This window comes from Leptinotarsa decemlineata, unplaced genomic scaffold (genome assembly GCF_025532065.1).
Source record: "Leptinotarsa decemlineata unplaced genomic scaffold, Ldec_3_MD MMD2_tig00078422_RagTag_RagTag, whole genome shotgun sequence".
Taxonomy (NCBI): Eukaryota; Metazoa; Arthropoda; class Insecta; order Coleoptera; family Chrysomelidae; genus Leptinotarsa; species Leptinotarsa decemlineata.
Genome location: NW_027412747.1, coordinates 6,945,421 through 6,968,704, shown reverse-complemented (window position 1 = coordinate 6,968,704; position 23,284 = coordinate 6,945,421). Strand labels below are relative to the sequence as shown.

Here is a 23,284-nt window from a genome sequence, read left to right as displayed (position 1 = left end):
ATAATATTCAAGAGATCATATAGGTATCCTACAGACGAATTATATGAAGAATCGAAATGCTTCGATTTGGAACAATCATTTTTTTATAGCATTTCAGTTTACCTATACAGAAACAAACACGAACTGAAAACACTTGAACATAAATACACAACAAGACAAAAAAGCAATTCTGATATTCGTACGAAATCCTCAAAAAAAGCGGTAGGACAACGATGTTATATTTACCTCGTACCTCGGGTTTTCAACTTCTTACATAAAAGTTTAAAGGATCTCATCACTCACATCAACTCTATCACTTTAATCAGAAAAAAACTAAAATCGTACACATTTAATCTAGACAGAAAAGTAATTCACGATATATTAAGAGTACAGAACAATTAGTTGAAAATTAAAGGGTTATTTCCCCTATGTTGACTACAATATTGGAAAAATTATAAAATACCTCTACATTAAACAACAAAATTCATGAATAAACAGGAAAAAACCCCACGCACAACCTAGGTTTCTGTAGGTCTCCCTGTTTATTCATGGAAATCATCGAAGAAACTGATATCCATTATTGTACTTAGAATGATACAGAAACTTATATTCACAACAATAAGTATTAGTACTATTACATTGTTAATATAATATTGTCCAACTTAGGAGTGTTCTCTATATGCATCATCATTATTATTGTTTTACTTTACACATTTTAATATTTTGTCCACGCACAAGTTTTACTTTTGTATATATATATGTATATATATATATATATATATATATATATATATATATATATATATATATATATATATATATATATATATATATATAGGTATTGTAAAATTGATTTGAAATCTTGGTAAATAAATATTATATTATATTATATGTAGCAACAGCCTTCACGAAACTTCAGATAGACTATCACAAACTGCTTGTATTCTGATAAGAGTTCTCTACGAATAACGCTGACATTTCACTAATAAAAGTTTCGGAAAATCATTGAAGAGCACAAGATGAAATCATTCTGGCTCTGTTAACTGCAAAGAACTATTCAATACTCACGATGATTCGAGAGTATAGAAAACAATTAAAATGTTGATGAATGTAACCGTTAGTACGTGGTAAGAAATCATAATGATTTCAGGATGATCAGGATCAGGATTTTTTAATAAAAATTAAGGATTGAGAAAACTCATAAACTATTTATTAAACCAGTCAAATATTCGAAGAAACAACTCCGAACTCATTCAGAGGTAAAGTCCATGAACTCCATGGGCGGCATAAACTGCTGGGGCGGAGTAGACAGCGGGGGCTGCGACAGTCTTGCTGGTAGCGATAGTACCGGATGGACCAGCAACTACTGTGTCAACAGATCTGTGAGCTACTACACCACTGGCAACTACTGACGGAGCCGCATAAGCAGACACCAAAGGGGCAGAGTAAGCAGATACTACGGGGGTGGAGTATGCGCTGTAAGCGGGAAGAGCATAGGCACCGTGGGTAGCATAAGTGGACACTACAGGGGCGGACACTACTGGAGCTGCTTGAGCGACATATCCTGCATGATTTTCAGCGATGATTTGGCCTCCTGGAGCTACGGACGAGATCACGCTGCCGTCAGGTCCTGCTACTGTAGCTCTTGCGCTTGGTCCTTGGATAATCCTTGCTGAAGGAGCAATGACTGAAGCGCTAGTGGCTGCCAAAGCGGCGAAGAAAGCTACAATTACCTACAATAAAATAATACCAATTCGATGAGGGTACAAATAAAAAATTCAGAAGCGTTCGGGTAATGAGAATCTATGTAAAACAGTATACTAGTTTGATATCAACAATTTTCTAAACTATTCATTTTTGCAATACTATTTTCTTGAGAACTCTATCGCAACTGAAGCGGATTTCATCTGAAAATCATATGGAAATATTACAGAAAAATTCGAAAAGTTTTCAACGCAACCATCAAGACATTGTCCTGTCTCTCTTCTTTATCAAGTCTGTCACTTAGTCACAAAGTGGAAGTCATTAATTCAATGTGACAATTGGATTTTCAGGTTAACACTAAACATGCTATCTGATAATAAAACTTCCTCATTTCACTTCCTGGTGGGATATTTTACACGCAACACAATACATATTGCGTGTATCCCACGTAGGTATGCATGTATTATGAAATACGCGTATTTCATTATGAAATAGTGTAGTAGTAGTATTAGTGTAAGCTATTGTATAATTAAACACGCATTGAGGTTTTGTAAACTATTTGGTGAAAATATTGCAATAAAGTGTTAGTTGAATATCAAATAACGGTCAACTTACATATTTCAGTAAAAAAATAAACACTATTCTGCATAAAGTTGTGAGAAATTATGTTGTGTATGAACTATGCAGCAATGTAATTTTCTTCAAATTTTGGAATATGTTACCCTTACCATATTCGAATACTCCAAATAATCAGGATGAAAGCTCATTGTGATCAAAATCGTGAAATGAATCAGTTCATATAATATGAAAGGTGTTATATATGACAACCGACAATACAATACGTAGAAAGACGATGGAATGAACATATTCATGTCATTGTTGTTCAATCCTTAAATGAATCGTGTAAACAAACCAATTGAGTATATCCTACTTCTTCAAATATTTTCTTCTGCAATCTCATAATTTATTTCATTGCCGCACTACTTACCAAGGAGTTCATGATGCTCTGAATGGTTTGGGATTAGCTGAGTCAACAACTGATACAATTTCCATTAATTTGTGACAATTTATACTTGGTCCACTTGGGTTCGACTTCAACCTTGCCTACACCCGAATCTATTTCAGCGTTCTTAATCCGGAATCGTTTTCTTATCTGTTCTGCATCTTGAATAATAATGAATTCAAGGCGTTTATTTTCAATTTTTATTATAGTATGTTCAAACAGTGGAATATATATAAAAATATTGACATTTAAAAAAACATCAGGAAAATAGATTGTTGTCACCTGAAAAAATAATCCTTCCATATGAAGGTAGATAAGCGCATTTTCCTAGCGCTGGATTTTCTTTCGACCTACGAATAACCCAATAAAGTATGGTACCAAATTTTAATTTTTTCCAAACACACCTGAAAGTGGGGTCAGTTGGTTCTGAAAATATCGAAAAAATTTTTAAAAGTGTTTTTCAAATAAAGTTTCCAGTTCATATGCAACATTTCATCCGCATCAGATGATTTTGATTTTTTTCCCTTTTTTGTTAAAAGACTCATAAGGTAGTATGTGCCTAAAAGTAATGAACGGCAGTATCAAGGAAATAGTTCGACTGAAAATAGTTCGTAATAGACTGAGAAGTGAAATTTTATGGGTTTTAATTTTTTTCAAATCATGAATTTTCCTATTAGAAAATGTATCTCTATTCAGTGGCACTATTCTCTTTATATTGACGTGTATTACTACCACACACAAAATACTTTAATGGACGGAAGTGGAAACGCTGAAAAAACTATTTTCTATAGATACAATTTACCTTTTCAAAAATGTATATTTCATGAAGTCATCTCATACAAAGTTGAATAGAAATGAATTCTGAATCCCATGTTAGCAAATTTTCATAGCTCTCTTCAGATTTTATAAAAAAATATATTTGATATGGCGCTAATTGCAAAAAAACGTGTCTGAAATAATGCATTGTCATAACTTAGCAGTTTCATAAATATTACACTTTGGAATTTGTTCCGTGAAAAAACAGAAAAAAAAGCGTTGAAGAAATCATTTTGCCTATTGATATATCAAAAAAATGATTTCTTTTCACAAATGTTATAATAAAATACCATTTTCGCAACTAACGATCGTAGTAATTTACACTTGGTTCAATTTCAACAAAAAAAACCTTTTTATGTGAGGCATAGGTACTCTTGCTTTTATCTTATTATAGTAGGAAAATAATAGTATTGGCCAGGTGGAAATGACTAGCTCTTTTGTTTGCGGTTGCAAGAACGCAGGTTAGTTGTCAATTTTTTCATAGAAATTCAATAAAAAAGGAATTACAGCTCACTCCAGACCTTTTATGGAGATTTGAATCCCTGACGTTGAAATGAATAAAGGATTGAACAATAGACTATCAATATTGAATATAAACTGTCACTATACAAAGAATTCAGACTGTCAAAGTTCTGAAACTTTCTACTACTTCCAATGGATGCTCCAATGGAAAAGGTAACTCTCCTCCAACTATATATTATCCTCTGATTTTTGAGATCCGATACTCCGGCAGTTTCAAGCAATAGCCACCTCGGACATATATGTTACAGTGCAGTCAGACACGTCATAGACGATAAAACCTCTGAATATTCAACGTACCCCACGTTCGTCGATTTTGTCATGGTTTCAAATTTTTTCTATGTCACCGTTGTGTCCAATTCATTCCTTTTTTATGGTTTCAGTTGTTTTCATGCTTTAAGCTGCTTCAACTTGGCCAAACCTGTGAGTTTAAATTAACAAATTCAATCGCAATTTTCCTAGTATATTTTTATGTGCAAAATATCATTTTGCTGTCAATAATCCAGAGGAAAAATTTATGTTTTCCATTTTCTGAAAAGATTCTACTTGTTTTTATAGATTACATGCTAGTATTATCGTCGCTGATTTGATATTTCAAATTCTGCTCAAAAATGATATTTTATGATCAATGCTCTCAGAATAATCAATTGCCACCCTCTTGATACAATGGTAAATGTAATAAGATAATTTTACGCAAATCTCTCAAACAAATTATCTTACCATTTACTCATTTGCGATCGGTATATGGAACATTATGGTACAGTCGAAGTAAACGATATTGTGCATACTTAAATTTGTTGGTACTCTCAAATGCAAAAAAAACCAATACATAAAACTGAACCGGCTGCGAACTAGTTCACGCGGAACGTAGAATTTTGCGGTTCATATTGAATAATTTTTACTAACCGAGTTTTATGATCGGCTGAAGAGTCATAAAATCAAATTTCAATGCATGTTACGGTGACGAAAAGAAATCGGGAATGCGGAAATGGTTATCGCCGTTGTGTTCAGTTCAGGAACTGATCGCGATTTGAGTGTTGAAATTCGATATTGATGCAGTTATAATTTCTTAAAATTTTTGTTGTCTTTCAAAATGTGGCGTCCTTAGATAAGTACTAGTAGTACTAACGAGTGTGATAACAACGTAGGCTTTTTCCAGTGTAGTGATTCCAATAGCGATGGCGAACAATTCGAATAAGTGAATAAGATTCGGATCCATTTGAATATTGAAACACAGAGAGTATGTTTCAATGTATATAACAATCTACATCTCAAGTTTGGTTTCGAGGAAAAGAAAATATTACAAGGAACATCAGATTTGATCAAAATTTCTTTCTCAACTGTACGACAAATCTCATGAACGCAAGACGCGATGTGATGCAGGATTACCAAAACCTTTAGATGTTCATCTCATACAATCATTGAAAAAAACAATATACGACTGTTACAAAAGCAATGAGATTCCTACAACTGAAATTATTGGGAAGAAATTGAATACTTCCGGCCATAACGTGAGCTGCTGTGACACAACTCTTCAGAATTGGATAATAAAACTAGAATTTCGATTTAAAATAATAATCAAACGTCAAGCAGTTATGGAACGCAAAAGAATGGTGGAATTGCGTAACAAATACATAGAACAAATAACTAAATATAGACAAGAACAACGGCAAATTTTCTATTTGGACAAAACTTGATATGACACTAACGACACAGTTACGAAAGGGGCGACTGATGGTTCAAGAAATATATTTTTTAGAAAAGGGGAGTACATTCGTCTTCGAGAATATTCACCATATTTCGAATATTCACAATACCATTCGTGTTGTTTGCAAAAGACTGATTTTTTTAATGATTTTTCTGATATTGACATGAATAGGTTTGATATAAGGTTTGCTTTATCCATAGGAATCATGAGAACCAAATGTCCTCAATTTGTAGAGTGAGCTTCTTCAATTCACTGCTTTTCTCAACTGATATCTGTTTATTCCAAATTTCAATTTCTGTTATGCAGTCTCCTCTTTGTACTTATGATGAACTGTTTGGAACCTTTGGTGTAGTAATGAATATTACTGCAGTTTTTTCCCAATACCAAATCGTTATTTTTAACACCTCGACACGTGTTTCGATCACCAAGTGATGATATTCAAAGAGGAAGATTAAAAATAGAAACTAATGCGAGAGTGTAGAAGTGAGTAAACACAATAATATTATGAATAACGATGACAGACCTATACCAAAGAGCATACTATATAGCTTGTTAAAATAAAATAATGTTGGGTTTACTGATTACTACATAAGGACACATTGCAAAAATGAATTTGGATAGGCAATATTGTGAAATTAATTTTTATATAGGTGAAAATTGTTTTATATAAACATATATTGAAAAATAATAGATAAGGCAAAATTGTAAAATTAATTTAGGTGGGTATACCTGTATGGGTGGTACGCATGGATGGTTTACCTGTATGGAATACCTATATAGCATAAATAGGGTTAGCTCGCATTGGTTTCTAGTTTTAATCTTCCTCTTTGAAAATGATCACTTGGTGATCGAAACACGTGTGACGATTTGGTATTGGGAAAAAACTCCAGTAATATGAATCTCCTCTTTGGATCATATTCTGTAGTAGTCTCTCTGTTTCCTGTATTTCGATCGCTATCAGGCTTGCAGATTGACTGTAGTTTCGTCCTATAAGGACATTTTCAAAATGTTCTTATAGGACAAAATTGCAGTAAAGTTAGTTACAAATACAAGTGGTAAAAAAACATTGAAGTTTTGATTTCTCATTTTTTATGATAATCTCTACCATGTAGTAACGGCTACATCCATCAATTTGATGTTACTGGTAACGTGGAGCAATTTGGACATTGGTAATATATGAATGAAGCATATAACGTGATGTTTCCCTCAATTCAACATTTTCCAGCTACCCGAAATTGTTTGAAAATGTTGTTACATATCTTCTTTTCAACAAAAATAATATACGGACACAGGCATTCTGAATTTTTTGCATCCTGAAAGATGTTTTTAGATCCAACTAAAAAAGATACACACTAGCTAGGATTTCCAACATCTAGCTAGTGTATACTATGTGAAAACTATCACTCGGTTTCGAATTTTCTTCAAGAAAGAGAATTCTCAATTTCAAGGATATGAAAACCCGCAAATGCCAAAAATAACAGAATGCTCCAAAATTATATCAAATGAGAAATAATTTAAGGTGGACCTATTCGAAAATACGTTTTTCTTGCCAGAAGATAATTATTTATTTATTTATTTTTTATTTATTTTCGAACATGAAAATAATTATTCTTATGAAAATGTCAATACAGTCTAAATCATAAATATTATTCTAATATTTATACGTGAAACAGTTACATTGTATCTACATACTACATAAAGCCGAATTGAAGGAAAAAACATAGTTATTCTAAACTTGAACAGTATTTTTTCACACCACTATAAACTTGTTTCGGAGGAAGAACAAAGTTGATATCTGACATTAACAGGAAGTTGCTTGTTATTTTGATCACTGTAATGATAGGTGAACATTTATTTGTTGATACATATGGTACATCAAAGAATTGAATTAGTATTTTTGTTCTTTTGGGAAATCTCTCTTTCAGTAAAGATTTGAGATTGGGACAGTTTAATTTTTTCTATATATTTTATAACACATCAACATTATACTTGCCTGTCTTCTATTTTCTAGACTGGGTATTTCAAATTCATTTCGTAGTGCTACTGTTCTAATTGTATTATAATCCGGGTATAATTTATATTTCTTGTAATATAAAAATCTCAAAAATCTGTTTTAAATTTTTTGAATTTTGAATTTTTATGAACAATATAGGAAGGATGCCATACTACAGCCCCATACTCAAGTTTAGGTCTGACCAAACTGTTATAGTAATCACTTCAATATCTTTGAAATGTGCACTTTGTCTCATTACAAATCCCATAATTCATATTTTAAATATGAAAAATGATGGGGGGTCATGAGCAATCTAGAGTTGTTTTCACTTATATTATTAGTTAACAAGGAGTTCATGATGTTCTGAGTCGTTGAGGATAAACTGAATCAACAACATATGCAAGTATTACCGATTTGTTATAATTCATACCTAGATCACTCAGGAATCCAGGTGATCCTTTGAACCCAACACCAAAAAATTTGTTGTTCATTTTCTAAGTGGAATAAATCTTCCATCAGTACTTCTTGAATGATGATTGTCAGATGAAAGACTGTATTTTTTGTTCACTTTCAGTATCGAATAGAATATGTCTGTGATTGATGAATGTTAAATTGTTTACATAATTTGAATAAGTATGAAGAAAAAATACAATTTTTCTTGCATAATTTCACTGATGAAAATATATCCCTATAAAATACACTGACAATCTAAATATTATTTTTTCTCAAAGTAAAGAAAATCATTTCAAAAGACTCCCACATTTTTTGTATGAAGATGAAGGAGTAGGACGGACGCCACAATGTTTCTAAAAAATTATTTCCCTTTCAATCTGATTGATGTGATATAGAGTATTTTGTTGAATACATATGCATCCAAATAACCCATCAGTCATTTGAAATCATAAATGAAATCATTATTTTTTTCCAATTTTTGTCAGGTTGAACTTGTCATTGATACTGATTTGACTTCAAAGAAATATCAAACACACAATACAGGAAATTGAAAAACATTCGAAGGTATATTTATCCTCAAAAGTAAATTCAAGTTTTGGGCGTTGGCAAGGTTACCAAAGTCTGCTTTGTATAAATTGTGGCAAATTTGTTCGAAATGCATCAGTTGTTAATGCAAACGAATCCACACAAAGCATCATGAACTCCTTGGTAAGTAATACAATGTCCAAAATTTCTTTACTGCTGTCGGTAGTGATAATAATTCTCAAATTATCTCCCTTCAAACTGACTTTTATAGGGTTATTTATTGAAATCTCAAACACAATTACGACTTCATAAAAAAATCAAATGTAGGACACGTCAAGAGTCGTGGAATGGTGAGGTATCCCTGTTAACTACGATTTAATTTAAGTTTCATTCGAACTCATGTCTAGATTATTATTTTTTCCAACTCTTCTCAGAGAATCGTATAAAAATGTAGATATATATTCTCATTCATTTCTTGAACATGCGTAAGTGTATGGCATTTCCAGTGCAACCATTTCAGTTTCATTATTGAAAATCCAGATATCAGTTTTTAAATAAATAGTGAAAAATATCAAAACGGCATGGTTGAATGAACAAAATCGAAATCATTATTTTAATAATATAGAAATGATTATTATTGCATATACATACGGAATATGCCAACTGACACTGCAAATTATAGTCGATGAGAATGTCTTGAGAATAAAAACTTTTAGATTCGTTTTGTTGATACACAGTTGGTCAATAAAAATATGTAATAATAGGATTGATTTATGTCTTCTGACAATGATACTCAATTTAATTGTTTTATTATTCAGAACAAAATGTTAATGTTTCCATGTGTTGTTTGTTCAAAAGTAACTTATTATTTGAAATATTATCAGTTGAATATACCTGTTGCCAGATAATTTCAGCAGGATACTTCAAATATTTGTTATGAATACATAAAATGAGTGACTCATAAATTGAAAAATGTGAAATGAACTCAAAGTTTACCAATTTAATCAACGACTCATGACTACAATATTCCTGAAAAGTAGATAGTATGAAAAGTAGAAGTGATGGAAAGGGAAATGAAAATTTCTATGTTTTTTACCACTTTTATTTGAGTTCTCAAACTGATACAATAAACTTTTAGTTTAGTAGAGTTTATTGTATTAGTTTGAGAATGTCCATATAGGACGAAACTGCAGTAACTAACGTTAGTTACAATTAAAAATGTTAAAAAACATTGAAATTTTCATTTCTCTATTCATTATGATCTCCTACCACGTAGTAACGGCTATATCCATCAATTTATTAAAAGTAGAAGTATTCAGAGTCTCCAAAAAATTAAATCCTGTAAAGGTTTGAAGTTTTGAGAAGGTGAACAAGGTGTGAAATTGATATTCTCATATTAAATTTCCAATTCCACAAAATTTTTGAATTCCAACTTTCAAAATTCATTATTGAAAAAAGCGTTGCCCTTTTATGCTTCTGTGGAATATAAATATTTATAATAGTACAAATTTTTTCTCCAAAAATATGTATGATGAAAATTTTCCACATATGGAAGTCATTGTCATGATTTCTTTTTATTCATAATGTTTTTATTCATAATGTTTTTCATTCAGACTCAAGATTTCTCATCATACAATATAGTTATTGATAATGAAGTGTGAATCTGAACAAAACATTATCTTCAATAATTCAAAGAAATCAAGGCGCCTCAACTACAATTATACGAAATAATTCGTATAATTGTAGTTCGACTTAATGTCTATATTTTCCATATTTGTTTTTTCGAATATTTTTTGTTCTTTCATCATTTTAAGTGTCCATAAAGATTCAGGAAAAATTATTCCCCCATAATTTTTTTTCATTTCAATTCATTCTTCTCTCAATTCATTTCATATTGATTCTTTCAATATCATAGAACTCATCATTCATTCACATTCGATTCAGAGATAAAATGGAAAAAAAATATCATTTGAAACAGCAATGTCCTGCTACTAACAAATATCAATAATGATACAACCTTATGTTCATATTGAAATGAATTCCATTCAAAGTGTCCTTTTTTAATCCTCTCAAAAACCAAAATTCGACAATTCTGTACGTATTATGTAATGTTTTGTAGAATATGCTTGAACGATTGTAGACAATTGGTCCATTCTCAATTACACTATTTTTCTGCATATAAGCATATTCTAATTATGCATTACAGGCTATTATAGCTTTCTTCGCCGCTTTGGCAGCTAGCAGCGCGTCAGTCATCGCTCCTTCAGCAAGGATCATCCAAGGACCGAGCGCCAGGGCCACAGTAGCTGGACCTGACGGCAGTATAATCTCTTCCGTAGCTCCAGGAGGACAAATCGTTGCCGAAGATTACTCAGGATATGTCGCTCATGCAGCTCCAGTAGTCGCCGCCCCCGTAGTGTCCGCCTATGCTTCCCTCCCTGCTTACACCGCATATTCCGCTCCTGTGATTTCTAGCTACTCTGCCCCCGTAGTGTCTGCCTATGCCGCCCCCTCAGTAGTTGCCAGTGGTGTAGTTGCCCAAAAATCTGTTGACACAGTAGTTGCTGGTCCATCCGGTACCATCGCTACCAGCAAGACTGTCGCTACCCCCGCTATATACGCCGCTCCAGCAGTATACGCCGCCCATGGAGTTCGTGGACTTTATCTTTGAGTGGTTTCGTTTGTAGATAGCTGAATTTTTGTAGAATAAAAGACTTTTGAGATCAATTTAACTTCATGTACTCATAGACCTTCCCTATTACTTTTTCATTTCGAAACGATATTAGTTTTCTAATTAATTGATTCAATTTAATTGAGTTGCATATTGGTAGAATTTCAAAAACCGACCAAATGTTTTCAGAATAATAATACATATAAAACAAGAGAGGACTGGGTTTCAGTATTACAGTGCTTTTTTTTATAGTCGCTTGACACTCTTTCTCGCTTGTGTTTATGAAACAGTAGATCCTTCGTCTTGTTTAACGTTTCAGTCTCAACCCTTAAAAATAACGTTTCTTCATTGACACGATATTTTGTGGTTCTTTCACGTCTTAACGACTGAACGGATTTAGATTAAACTTTACATACATACAGCTTATACATCAGAATAACATATAGGCTATAATTTACAAAGGTTTTGTGTGATTTTGGTCATAATATAACGATAAGTATTATGTATTTCATCAGTTCGGACTTCCATTGTCTAATATAACATAAATTGATTTGAAATTTGAAATAATAATAAAAGCTGAAAATTGAAAAATATTATTAACAAAAAATAAAAAATAAAAATTAAAAGATTCCAAACCAAGTTACGTCACGACGTTTCAATTGTTAGTATCCACAATCGTCTTCGGGTGATAACGGGACTTATTCCACCGAGATCCGACTATTCATAGGTCATTCGAGTCATTTTTGGTTCATCTTTTTAATTTTTTTAAGGTATTCCAAATCAATTTATATTATATTAGATAATGGAAGTCCGAACTGATGAAATACACCACGAAACATTGTCAACCATCTTCAAACAAATTATTATGTAAATCTGAAAAATTATTGCTCCCTGAGAGCTATCTTGGCGTGCGCTGCCTATATCGTAGGAGTTACATGCAAATAATGTAATTTAAGATTGTTCATGACAAATAGTTCTAAAAAAAAGTCCGCGATAGCATATATCTACCTCTTATGTGGTAGCTACTATATGCAAAATACTGAGCCATGGATACAATTAAATAGGATACATTTTTTTACAATGCACATTTCAGAATGTCTGTCGAGTTCTTATAAAAATTGATAAAATTGCCGTTTCGAATATTTATTATGAATAAACTTTGTCTCACACTCTAAGTAATTTGGACGAATCGTTCAAACGTTATCACAATAAGATTAACTTGACGCAGCTCAGTGAGCCATTACGCGTCGCGTCTACTATAAGACGACGGTGTCGTCAATTGTGGACACTATGAGAAATATATTTGGGAATACAGATATTCTTCCTCTGCATATCAAATTCTGAATCCCCTGTAGCATCCCTATAGCAACTCTTCGAAATCTGTTTCTTCGTTAACCAGATGCCCATCCTTACGAACGACAACCCTCAGAAGTCTAAACTTATGCCAGTTGAGGATTACCGATGTCTTACCTTTCAATGTGTGATTCTGCCATTGGTTGAAGATACACTCTGGAAATCCTTCTTCCGTACGTCAGGCTCGAACCACCGTTTCATATATTGGTTGACTCAATGTGTAGAACAAACCGCACACGGTAACATACCGCCCCTCCTTATAACTGATACATGTATTACTGGCAGGTCCTGATTGTTTATGGTTTTATAATTGACCTCATTATTCGTACTTATCAGTCCACATGAAGTGTCAAATATATTATCTACATGAGGGATCCAAGTAAATAGAAAATAATTTTTAACACCTCCTTCAATAGCTCATCGAATTCATGTTATTCATATATATGTCGTTTCAGAAAATGACCAAATTGATGACAACCATCAGACATTGCCAATATTTTCTTTGACATGTTCAAAAATATTTCTGGGTTCTCACTTGAAAATTTGAATGTATTCGTCTATGTCACTTCACCGCCATTATTCTGCATAGCAAGAAGTACAAATTTCATATTCTATACATTGCCATCACATCAAAAACATTAATTTGATAGTGATACCAGGCCGGTCAGTAGTTTTTCTTTTCAATCCCATGAGGTGTGTATGTCTACCTGATATTGCCTGCTTCTTGGAAAGCAAAATACATAAAACCGTGTAATTTTAAAGCAATGAAAGGTTTGCATTTACAATGTGTAAAGTAGGAAAGTTCGATGAACTTAGTGACAATGACCTTGATTCTATGAACAAGGTTAGCTTTCAGTTCTTATTGCAATACTGGTTCACGCCGATGACAAATATCAATTTGGTAAACTTGCGATATGGGTACCATATCAAGAAATTTCCATATTATTCAGAGGATAATAAAATATCCAATCGTGTATTATATTCATATCATCATCATTAATTATCATCATAAATATTTCTTACTTTTGTCAATTTATCCCATAATGGTATTTCAACTTCCGAAAGATGATGAATATTTTCAATCTTGACGAGTATTCATGATGAATAATGAGCTTCTGGAGACTTATTTTGAATTCGTAACATTCTGCAATCTGGAAAGCGCTATAAAATATTTGTAACTGTGATGAAAATGTGAGGTTTATGAGAAAATATGAAAAACCGATGTATGGAAACATTTTATTGTTAGATCATTATAAAAATAGTTCAATGAAGAATAAGATACTTTACTTCAGTCAATATTTTCTTCAGCAGAAGGAGATTATTCTCACTGATTTATTTCATAGTTAGATTAAAATATATGTCTCCATTTGTAATATCGAAACTTTAAAAAAAATTATCATTGAACTTTATGACTTTCGTCAAAAAAGTACCAATATGCACGATTATTAATTTTTTGGTGAAGATCTAAGAATCATTTCTTCGCGAAAGTTCAGGTTTAACCAATGAATAAAGCAGAGTGGGAATGGAAACAACAGGTTTAATTGAAATATTTTCTACAAATCTTCTCCATACCTACAATATCAAATTTTATATACTCATTTCTCTTTTCAATGCATCAATTATTTCAAGGGGACTATTCGAACTGATGCCTGTATCATAATTGTTGGTCTAATTTCCTATTTCGAAAAAACTCCTCCGATCAATTGATTTTTTTTAGAAAAGTAGCAATGTAGGGGCAAAAAATTGGTAATATTTAACAATTGAAGATTGATGTATTGGATATATTTGGTTTCTACTTGTGAATTTCCAATATATCATCAATGTGATGATCACAATTAGCGGTAAATTGGTGTCGTGCTAGCGTGGCCGATTCTTGACTGAATAGTTCCGAGTTCGAATCCGCCTTTTATCACATTTTTTTATGAATAAGACTAGGTCATTAAATTATTCAATTGGTGTAAGTTATTGTTTCTATATAATAATAATAATATCGTCTTTATTATTTCATAACAAAAAATAAGAAACAGAAATTAACATAATTATATCCTTAACCTACGAAATGGAGTGAAGGGCGAAGTTCATCGTCTGTAATGCAATGCATCACAGAAAATGTTCTTCCACTCAACCCTGGAAAGAACACAAAAAAAACAAATCTAAAAATGTGATTATTATATATAATAATACAGAAGTTTGAATACGAGCAAACACCTTACATTAGAACGTTTAATTCGTCTAACCTTTACAAGTATTTACTTTCATTTCAGCAGAACAAATTGTCCTTATATTTACTTTCAAATTCAGTGGAATTTAGTTGTTTGAGAGAGGGGGGACATAATTATACTTTTGACAAATTTGGTACCTGAAAGACCGTCTGAACATTTCTATTTTGAATTTTGGCACTGCTAGAATATTTTTATGTCGAATATTCAAGTTGTTAATATCTGTAGGATATGTAATTTTTCTATAGAGATATGAGGGTTTTTTTTTGTAATTATTTTATGGAAAAAACAAACGGCGTGAAGTTTAAATGAGATCCTTTGTCGCCGACCAATACCAAAGATTAATCTGAAGCACGAGTTTTGGACTTTTTGAATTTTATTTTTGTATTTATTGGTTAAACATTAACCATAAAAAACATCACCATAGTTGAAAACCGAAAGTACCAAGGATTCACACAAAGATTTTTTACATGGTAAGGCAGAATATGTCTATTGTTATAGATAATTTTCAGTGCAGAGAAGGCACATTGTAACAATTTATTTACGAATTTTTCAAATCTCAGCTCTACATCTATCAAAACATCAAGATTTTTTGCTTCACTAACAATATCTAATGGTTCATTTCGAATGCAGAAATTCGCAGAGTTAGTCACAATGGAACGATGATACCTTTGGCCGAAGATCATTACATTCGATTTGCTAGGATTTATAAATAAACAATGGTCCGTTGGCAGTTCAACAAATCTATTTATATCTGCATTGACAACTTCACAAGCATTGTCTACCATTTTCGCTGGAAAACTGTGATATATTTGAGTATCATCAGCGTATAAATGCACTTGACAAGTTTGAAGAGCTTGTAGTGAATGAGAAGTATATATATAGAAAACAATAAACGGCCAAGTATAGAACCTTGGGGTACTCCTGATTAATTATATAGAATATCTGAGGTGCATTTCTCCATATTGACCATCTGCTATCTTTAATATAGTCTGCCAATAATTCCAAAGCATTAGCAGAAAAACCGATATATTCCAAAATATTCAACAAAAGATTATGACCAATAGTACACTTGCCCGGCTGAAATCTAGTAGGACTAACACCGCACATTTGTTTTCGTCTATTGCTTTCATTATATCATCCGCAATATGTAGAAGAGCGGTTGTACAGTTATGCCCTTTCCGAAATCCCGATTGAACAGAAGGCAACAGAGAAAAATTCAAAAGATGGTTTTCAATTTGAAACTACATGGCTCTTTCTAGGATTTTAGACAATACAGGCAGAATACTTATTCCTCTCAAATCTTTAAATTCCATTGGACTTTGTTTTTTAGGCAGAACCTTCACAATGGCTTTCTTTCAGACCGTTGGGTAGACATTCTCGGTTAGACAGAAATTTTCGATGTGGGTAACATAGGGTATGATATGGGGACAACACAACTTTATTGGCTTTATACTCAACTGATCGCATCCTTCAGCATTCATTTTTATTTCACAGATAGTTTTGTACACAAACAGATCATTAATTTCTTCAAAATTGAATTTATTATCGACTTTTTTATTGTTTTTATAAAAGTTCAGTAAACTTTGTGGTGGTTCATGTTGTGGAATTGACTCTATAAAACACCTGTTTAATTTCTGAGGAATTTTTAAAATTTCAGGTATAGTATTTTTCCTTTGGTGAATTATTGTCAAATGCATGGGCGAAATGAGCTTTCTTTTCTCTTTTAATAGCCGGGTTAGTTAAATTACGCATTTGTCTATAGAAGTCCAAATGTCTTTGTAATTTTGTTCTCCTAAATTTAACTAAAGCTTTTTCTCTTTCAGCACTCATGATTTTTATCACTCCTGTCAGCCATGGAGCTTTCGGCTTTGTTACTCTGGAAGTAGTTATTGGCATATATTTATCAAATATCTTGTATGAAGAATTTACCAAGTATGACACCTTCTCTTCAATCTTTTCTAGGTCATATATCTTGAAAAAAGAAGTATTGAACAGATCTACCTGGAAAAGGTTTTGGTTAAAGTTTTTGAAGCTCCTGTTTGTACGGAGTTTGGGTTCACACTGCTCTTCACGTACCTACCCTTAATTTACAGTACACTATATCATTATCAGAGATGTTGTGAGGTATAATACCGCTCTCTAATTCAGTTTCCTCTTGAACTATAACATAGTCCAAAAGTTTTGCCGACGTGGCCGTAACTCGAGTAGGAACATCTATCAACTGGCAAAGATGCATTGTATTCATTATTGAGTGAAACTTCTTCACGCAATGATTTTCAATATCCAATAAATTTGAATTGAAATCACCCATACATACAATTTCATCTATCACTGTTCCTATTGCAGCCAAGCTATCCTCAAATTCATCTAAAACTGCATTTGTATTCTGTTCATGAAGGTTTATAAATCACACTAATAGTAATAGTCTTTTTTTTAACAGTAGTTCTTATCCAACACTATTCCCATATATAATCCTGCCCACTATCAATTACCTCAAAACGCAATTTGTTACTAACATACAAACATAAACCTTTTCCCCTACAATCTCTGTCCACCCTGTGCAAATTAAAACCATTACTGTTCAACTGATCCTTATCAATGGAATATTTCAACCATGTTTCACAAATAAGTAATATATGTAAGGAATTGTCAAGGAATATTTGTTTGACATACTGTAAGGACGGCAACAGCGATCTTGCATTACAAAAACCTATATTCAGAGAATACATTTCCAAAACAATTTATTCGTATCCAATTTAAAAAAAAATAACCTAAAACTAACAAGAAGCAGATTTTTTTTTGACCTTTTTCTTTTGTGTTCTGAATGAGGCTGATAACAAATCAAAGGGAGCATCTCAACTGATCGCACCTCTGCCCATTAATCTAGCTATTGATTACATTCCTCAGGTATTTTGGTGATTCCATCTTGCCAATTTTTAACACGTGTTGCTGGTTATTCAGCTTAACAAAAACTGTTCCATTAATTGTCCATACTTTCCCAGCCAAGCCCATTCGTTTAGAAGCTTCTCTAATAATTTCCAGTTGTTCCTTTGTAAGATCCCCTCTAATCACCAATTTGCTGCCTTTTAGAAGTCTCTCAATATTATACAGAAGATTTTTGAAATAATCCGTTGAAAATCTGACTATTATTGCCCTACTTTTATTCCCATCTTTCTTCCCCAATCGGTAGAAAAATTCAATACTGGAATCGTCTATTTTTAATTTTAATTTATTATTGAAGACATCCAGGATAGCTTCAGTAACGTCTTCATTGGGTATTATTTCGGTAACACCATACAACCTTAAATTTTTACTTCTTCCTTTCTGTTCCTGTTTCTTCTGCTGATTTACTAAACTATTAATAGTCTCCTCCTGTTGCTTAAATTTTTCGACTATTTTTTCATTTTCCCGTTTCAGGTCACTAAATCTTTCCTTATATTTTTCCTCGACTATTTGAGTTATCGTTTCAGTGAGCCGACTTATGAAATCATCTGCTGTGCACAATTTATTAACAAGATTTCTTATACTTGAGTGCAGTTCCTCCTCGCCCTTACTGCTCACTGCCTTACTGCTATTTATTCAATAATTCAAAAGAAATGATTGTTGTAGTTCAGTTCACTATCAGTCTGCAGGAACATCACTGTCAAATTATCAATACGTACACCTGTTAGGAATGATGATTCTACTAACAAAAAGGATTTGAGGAACAAAGAGTTCAGCTAGAACTACACACATCGGAAAAGTCTAGGGATATTTTTAAAAATGGCAATAATTTTTTTTTAGATCGCTTCAGGGAAAAAAAAAGTTGACGGGTGATTATTAAACGAATGTATATCACAACAAAATTTATTAAATGGTCAAAAATACTGAGTGCGCATATAAGCAAAACTAAAAAAAAATATGGCTCTTCTTTGGCACCCCGAAAAAAAATCATAATACAAAAAAAATTAAAATCAGTACAAAGTATGGCCTTCACGCTGGTTTATTACGGCCCTACATCTATCGTGCATCGACAAAATGAGATTGTCAATGTCTTGTTGGGGTACATTTGCCCATTCAGCGATTAAAAGCTCTCTCAATTGAAACGTTGTGTGAATGTTCCCCATATGCGGTGTAATTCTTCGTTGAAGCATGTCCCACACATGCTCGATGGGATTCAGGTCCGGTGATTGTGCTGGCCATGACAATACATCAACTCCTTCGTTGGTGAGAAGGTCAGTCACTAGATGCGCGACATGTGGACGAGCATTATCGTGCATTTGGTGGAAGTTTTCACCAACAGCACCAGCAAACGGACGAACGATAGGTAGAAGAATGGTGTCGAGGTACTGTCGAGCTGTGAGGGAGCGATTTGGAAAAACGAGATCGGTTCTGCCGCCGATCATGATTCCGCCCCATAGCATTATTGTACCATCTCTGTATGTGTGGACTTCCTGGACGTGTCTCAAACGTTCATTATTTCCAGGTCGTCTCCACAGTCTTACTCGACGAGAATCTGGATGAAATCCAAATCTGGATTCGTCTGTAAACAAAACTGTAGCCCAATCATTTGCATCCCAGTTTTGATGTTCTTGACACCACTCTAATCTTCTACCGCGATTGCCTCTCGACAAAGGTGGACATCTAAGTGGCCTTCTGTTGTGGAGATCTGTTTCATGCAGTCGATTTCTGACAGTATCACGACCAATGGTTACCTGGTGCGTCTGCTGCAACACGTTAACCAACTCAGGTACTGTGATTGTCGGTTGTCTTCTTGCGGTTAAAACCAAAAATCGATCTTGAACTGCAGTTGTAGCTCGTCCTCGCCCTGGATGTTTTTCGGCTGGACTGCCAGTTTCACGAAAACGCCACCACAATCGACTGATACCAATTTAATCGAAATTAAACGACCTCATGCATTTATTTTTATGATATTTGGTATGTTATAAAAATATCCCTAGACTTTTCCGATGTGTGTATATAAATGTCGGTTTTCTTCAAGGACGAAACACAAACACCACAAAAAATTCCTCAAGGCGCTCTATGAGCGGTACCTGTGCAGAAGTAGCGAATCACGTTGGATTTGAAACACCGAAAATTGAATTCATTCGGGAAAAAGTTCTCAGGAAGTTCATTCCACATAAACGCAGTTCTCCAAATGAATGAGTTCTTAACAGTGAAGTTCGAGGTATACTAAGTTGGAGCTCAAAACGATGAACAGCCATAGTCTGACGCGTATTTCTGATATGGACCGCACTTAATGGAATCAAATGTGCAAAGACACTTGAGCACTTACCGTGAAAGTGTCTATGAAAGAGAGATAATTATTTGATGTTCCTGACTATCAAGGTTGCAAGTGATGTTCGTGTCTCCAGTTATATGGATGACTCGTTTCTGCATGGAATCCAGCAACTTCAGGGTATGTTCAGGGGCGGAGCTCCATACATAAGAAAAATACTCCAGAGAAGGTTTGATCTGAGCTTTATAGAACATAAAAATTTGCTGGTCTTTGTACAGTTTTCTGGTTCGGAACAGTGTTCCAAATTTATCATGTCGTCGCAATTCCGGCGACATGATTGTGCCAAGATATATTGTTGTCCATTGTAACCTGCAACAAATCTCTCCAAGCAGAAAGCGGAATTGTCCTGACATTATTATATTCGATTCGAAGACATTTATCTTTTTGAAAAGACCAATGCCTAGGTTTTCGTGGGATTGAATTCAACCTGGGTACTTTCATCCCAATTCAAAATCACTTCCAGATCCTGTTTAAGATATTCAACCTCCCGCTGCCGGTGACGAAGTGCATACGCAGCCGATGTCCTCGAATCCAAATGGAATGACAAGACAAGTGCAGAACTATATATTGAATCCTTGGTCTTTTCCAATAAGTCGTTAATAAACAATAAAAAGAATGTTGGTAAAAATATGGCCGCCTGAGGAACACCAGCATATAAATGGTAATAGTTTTCGAGAAATATCCATCGACGGCCACTTGCAGAGAACGTTTGTTCAGGAAGCTGGAGCATGAAAATGATCCGGAAAGTCCTAGTATAGAAATTCGGCCGGCATATCCTCATGCCACCCACACACGGTCAAAGACCTTGAAATATCAAGAGCAACGCAGTTTCTCGATTGCGTTATTCCATATTTGAGTGATATAAGAGAGAAAGTCGCCTATCGATCTTTGTTTCCGAAAGCCATATTGATGATTGCTGAAAATGTTGAAGCCTTCCGAATATTTGAGGATATGGTGGTTCACGGCTTTCTCCATCATTTTTTGATATCACTGATAGCAAAGTGACTGGTCTATAGTTACTTGAGAGATTCTTCTTGCCCTTTTTGCGAATAGGCTGAACGCTGTGTTTCATTTTTCAACAGGAATAATGGCACAAATGATAAAATAACTGTTCATAATACGTATTATGTCGCGTATGTCGATCAATGATAATTATCTCGTTAAAACTATTATTTATACAGAAACCAATGCTATTTCTCGATCTGTCGGGGCTCGCTATAATGCCATGTTCAATACGTATCGCAAAGGTCACATGAAAGTATTCTGCTCCATTTATCATACGTTCAATTATCGGTGGAGTTAGTCATATTTAAAAAGTGTCACGTGGGATTTACCTGATTTTTCAAACATCCGGATTTCTTGAAAGTGTGCATTGTTGACCTTCTCAGTTTTCCCTCCCATGCAATGTCAAATGTATTGCAGCTTCTTATGATGTTAATTAACCTTCTTGTGTGGAACCCAGAAACTTTCATCAGATGGTGAAATCTTTTGAGGAAGTATTACTCAGAGTCGAAATTAACCTTCGCTAGCTATGGATTGATGATTTTTACGTCGATGAATTCGATATGATAACAAACTGATGAATTGTCTATTTTTACCGGAAGTTGGCCCTGGCCATCAGACTTCCAAGGTGAGTGAGTTCATTGTACGTCAGTATCAGTGGATTTCATCCATGATCAGATTTGTGTTTCAAATTGCACGACTAGAGGTGTGCTTCTAGCAGTAGAAGGATTTTCACCAAAAAGTCAACATGTTTTAGGTCCGTAGTACTCTCGTTTTGATCATGAGGTATTGGAGTTTTGTATCTCATGTGTTGCCATTTATAATTCGATATACCGTGATTGGAATATTTTATGGAATATTCGTTAATGAATTCAATAAACAATTCTTGAAAAAAATCTATCATAGCATATTCAAAAAACAATTCATTGTGGGAGTTTTATTAACAGTTGACAAAACTTTGACATGTGTCTTGCTTACCATAAAACAGCTTATTCAGGCGTGTTCAGTGTGCATGCGAGGAAAATATCTGGGTTAATTAGGATCCCAGGATTTCAATCGGGGTACAACCACTGCGCCAATTTACCACTTATTTTTCTCTGTTAATCATTTCACTGTTTCATGTTGACGACACTTCTTAACGTCTTCAGAAGTATCTATTCAAACTACAGGAACATATTGTGAACTTTCAAAAACAACGTCTTCAGACCAAGTGTCGAATGTACTTTCGATCCATTACACTTATGAAAATCTCTACAGAAATCATTTTGAGGAGAGACGTGGATGGCAATGATTATTCAATCTCCAAAGGTTCCCGATTTTCTTTATTTGATTTATTATTTCCTAGCTACCTTGGTCTTTTCTTCGCAATAACTATAATAATCTTAATTCTATGAAACGGTTCTATTGCTCTGATATCACTCAATTGCAGCCATATTTCAGTTATGAGGTTACTATATGAATTGCGTATAGGGATCTCGATGAGATAATGATATTATAATTGGATTCAGTGGTTCTGATCAACTCAGACCTTTTAAAAAAGAAGACAAAATTGATAGCAATAGTTTATACTCTATGGATCTCTTCTCCCTCCGGTATTTTGGATAGCTCTTGTTGAAGATGGAGTCTATTGTATCAAGAATCTCTAGATTCTTTAAGAAACCGTATTCGTGATCACGGAGCATCTTTATGATTTCTCTCTACGTAGATGACTGAAGAATAGATACATCATTCAGATATCGTCATTTGTCATTTTTCAATAGACAAATATTTCTTTTCTTTGATCCTACTCACTTCCACATCTGGGAAAACATTCTTTTTTTCTTTGCAATCATTCTAAACGACTTTGATTTGTTCAAGATCAATTTTTACACGATTTTTATAGCATATTTTTTAATTATTATTTATGAAACAAAAATGCACTGAAACACTTGCTTGAAGGATACATTTGATAAAGATTGATAAAATTGTACCTATTTAAAAACCGTTTGTGTTTAGCGTACGAATGTTTTCCTTATTTGTTATTATCATCAAAAAATTACCTAATTAATTAATTTTCTA

The 23,284-nt window shown here is 33.5% G+C and overlaps 3 protein-coding genes across 8 annotated transcripts in view; 2 read left to right on the top strand and 1 right to left on the bottom strand.

Annotated features, from left to right (window-relative positions):
* The window catches only part of nolo (ADAMTS-like no long nerve cord), an 875,808-nt gene that overhangs the window by 660,542 nt on the left and 191,982 nt on the right, over positions 1 to 23,284 (top strand). The window lies entirely within an intron of this gene.
* Positions 1,168 to 2,827, bottom strand: LOC111514471 (uncharacterized). The gene is made up of 2 exons (XM_023170709.2): positions 2,672 to 2,827; positions 1,168 to 1,712 (listed from the first exon to the last, which is right to left on the bottom strand). Exons 1-2 carry the CDS (start codon positions 2,681 to 2,683, stop codon positions 1,233 to 1,235), a joined length of 492 nt encoding a protein of 163 aa, XP_023026477.2. The 5' UTR covers positions 2,684 to 2,827; the 3' UTR covers positions 1,168 to 1,232.
* LOC111514470 (uncharacterized) lies at positions 8,771 to 11,427 on the top strand. Its single transcript, XM_023170708.2, has 2 exons — positions 8,771 to 8,883; positions 10,907 to 11,427. The coding sequence occupies exons 1-2, from the start codon at positions 8,872 to 8,874 to the stop codon at positions 11,369 to 11,371; spliced, it is 477 nt and encodes a 158-aa protein (XP_023026476.2). The 5' UTR covers positions 8,771 to 8,871; the 3' UTR covers positions 11,372 to 11,427.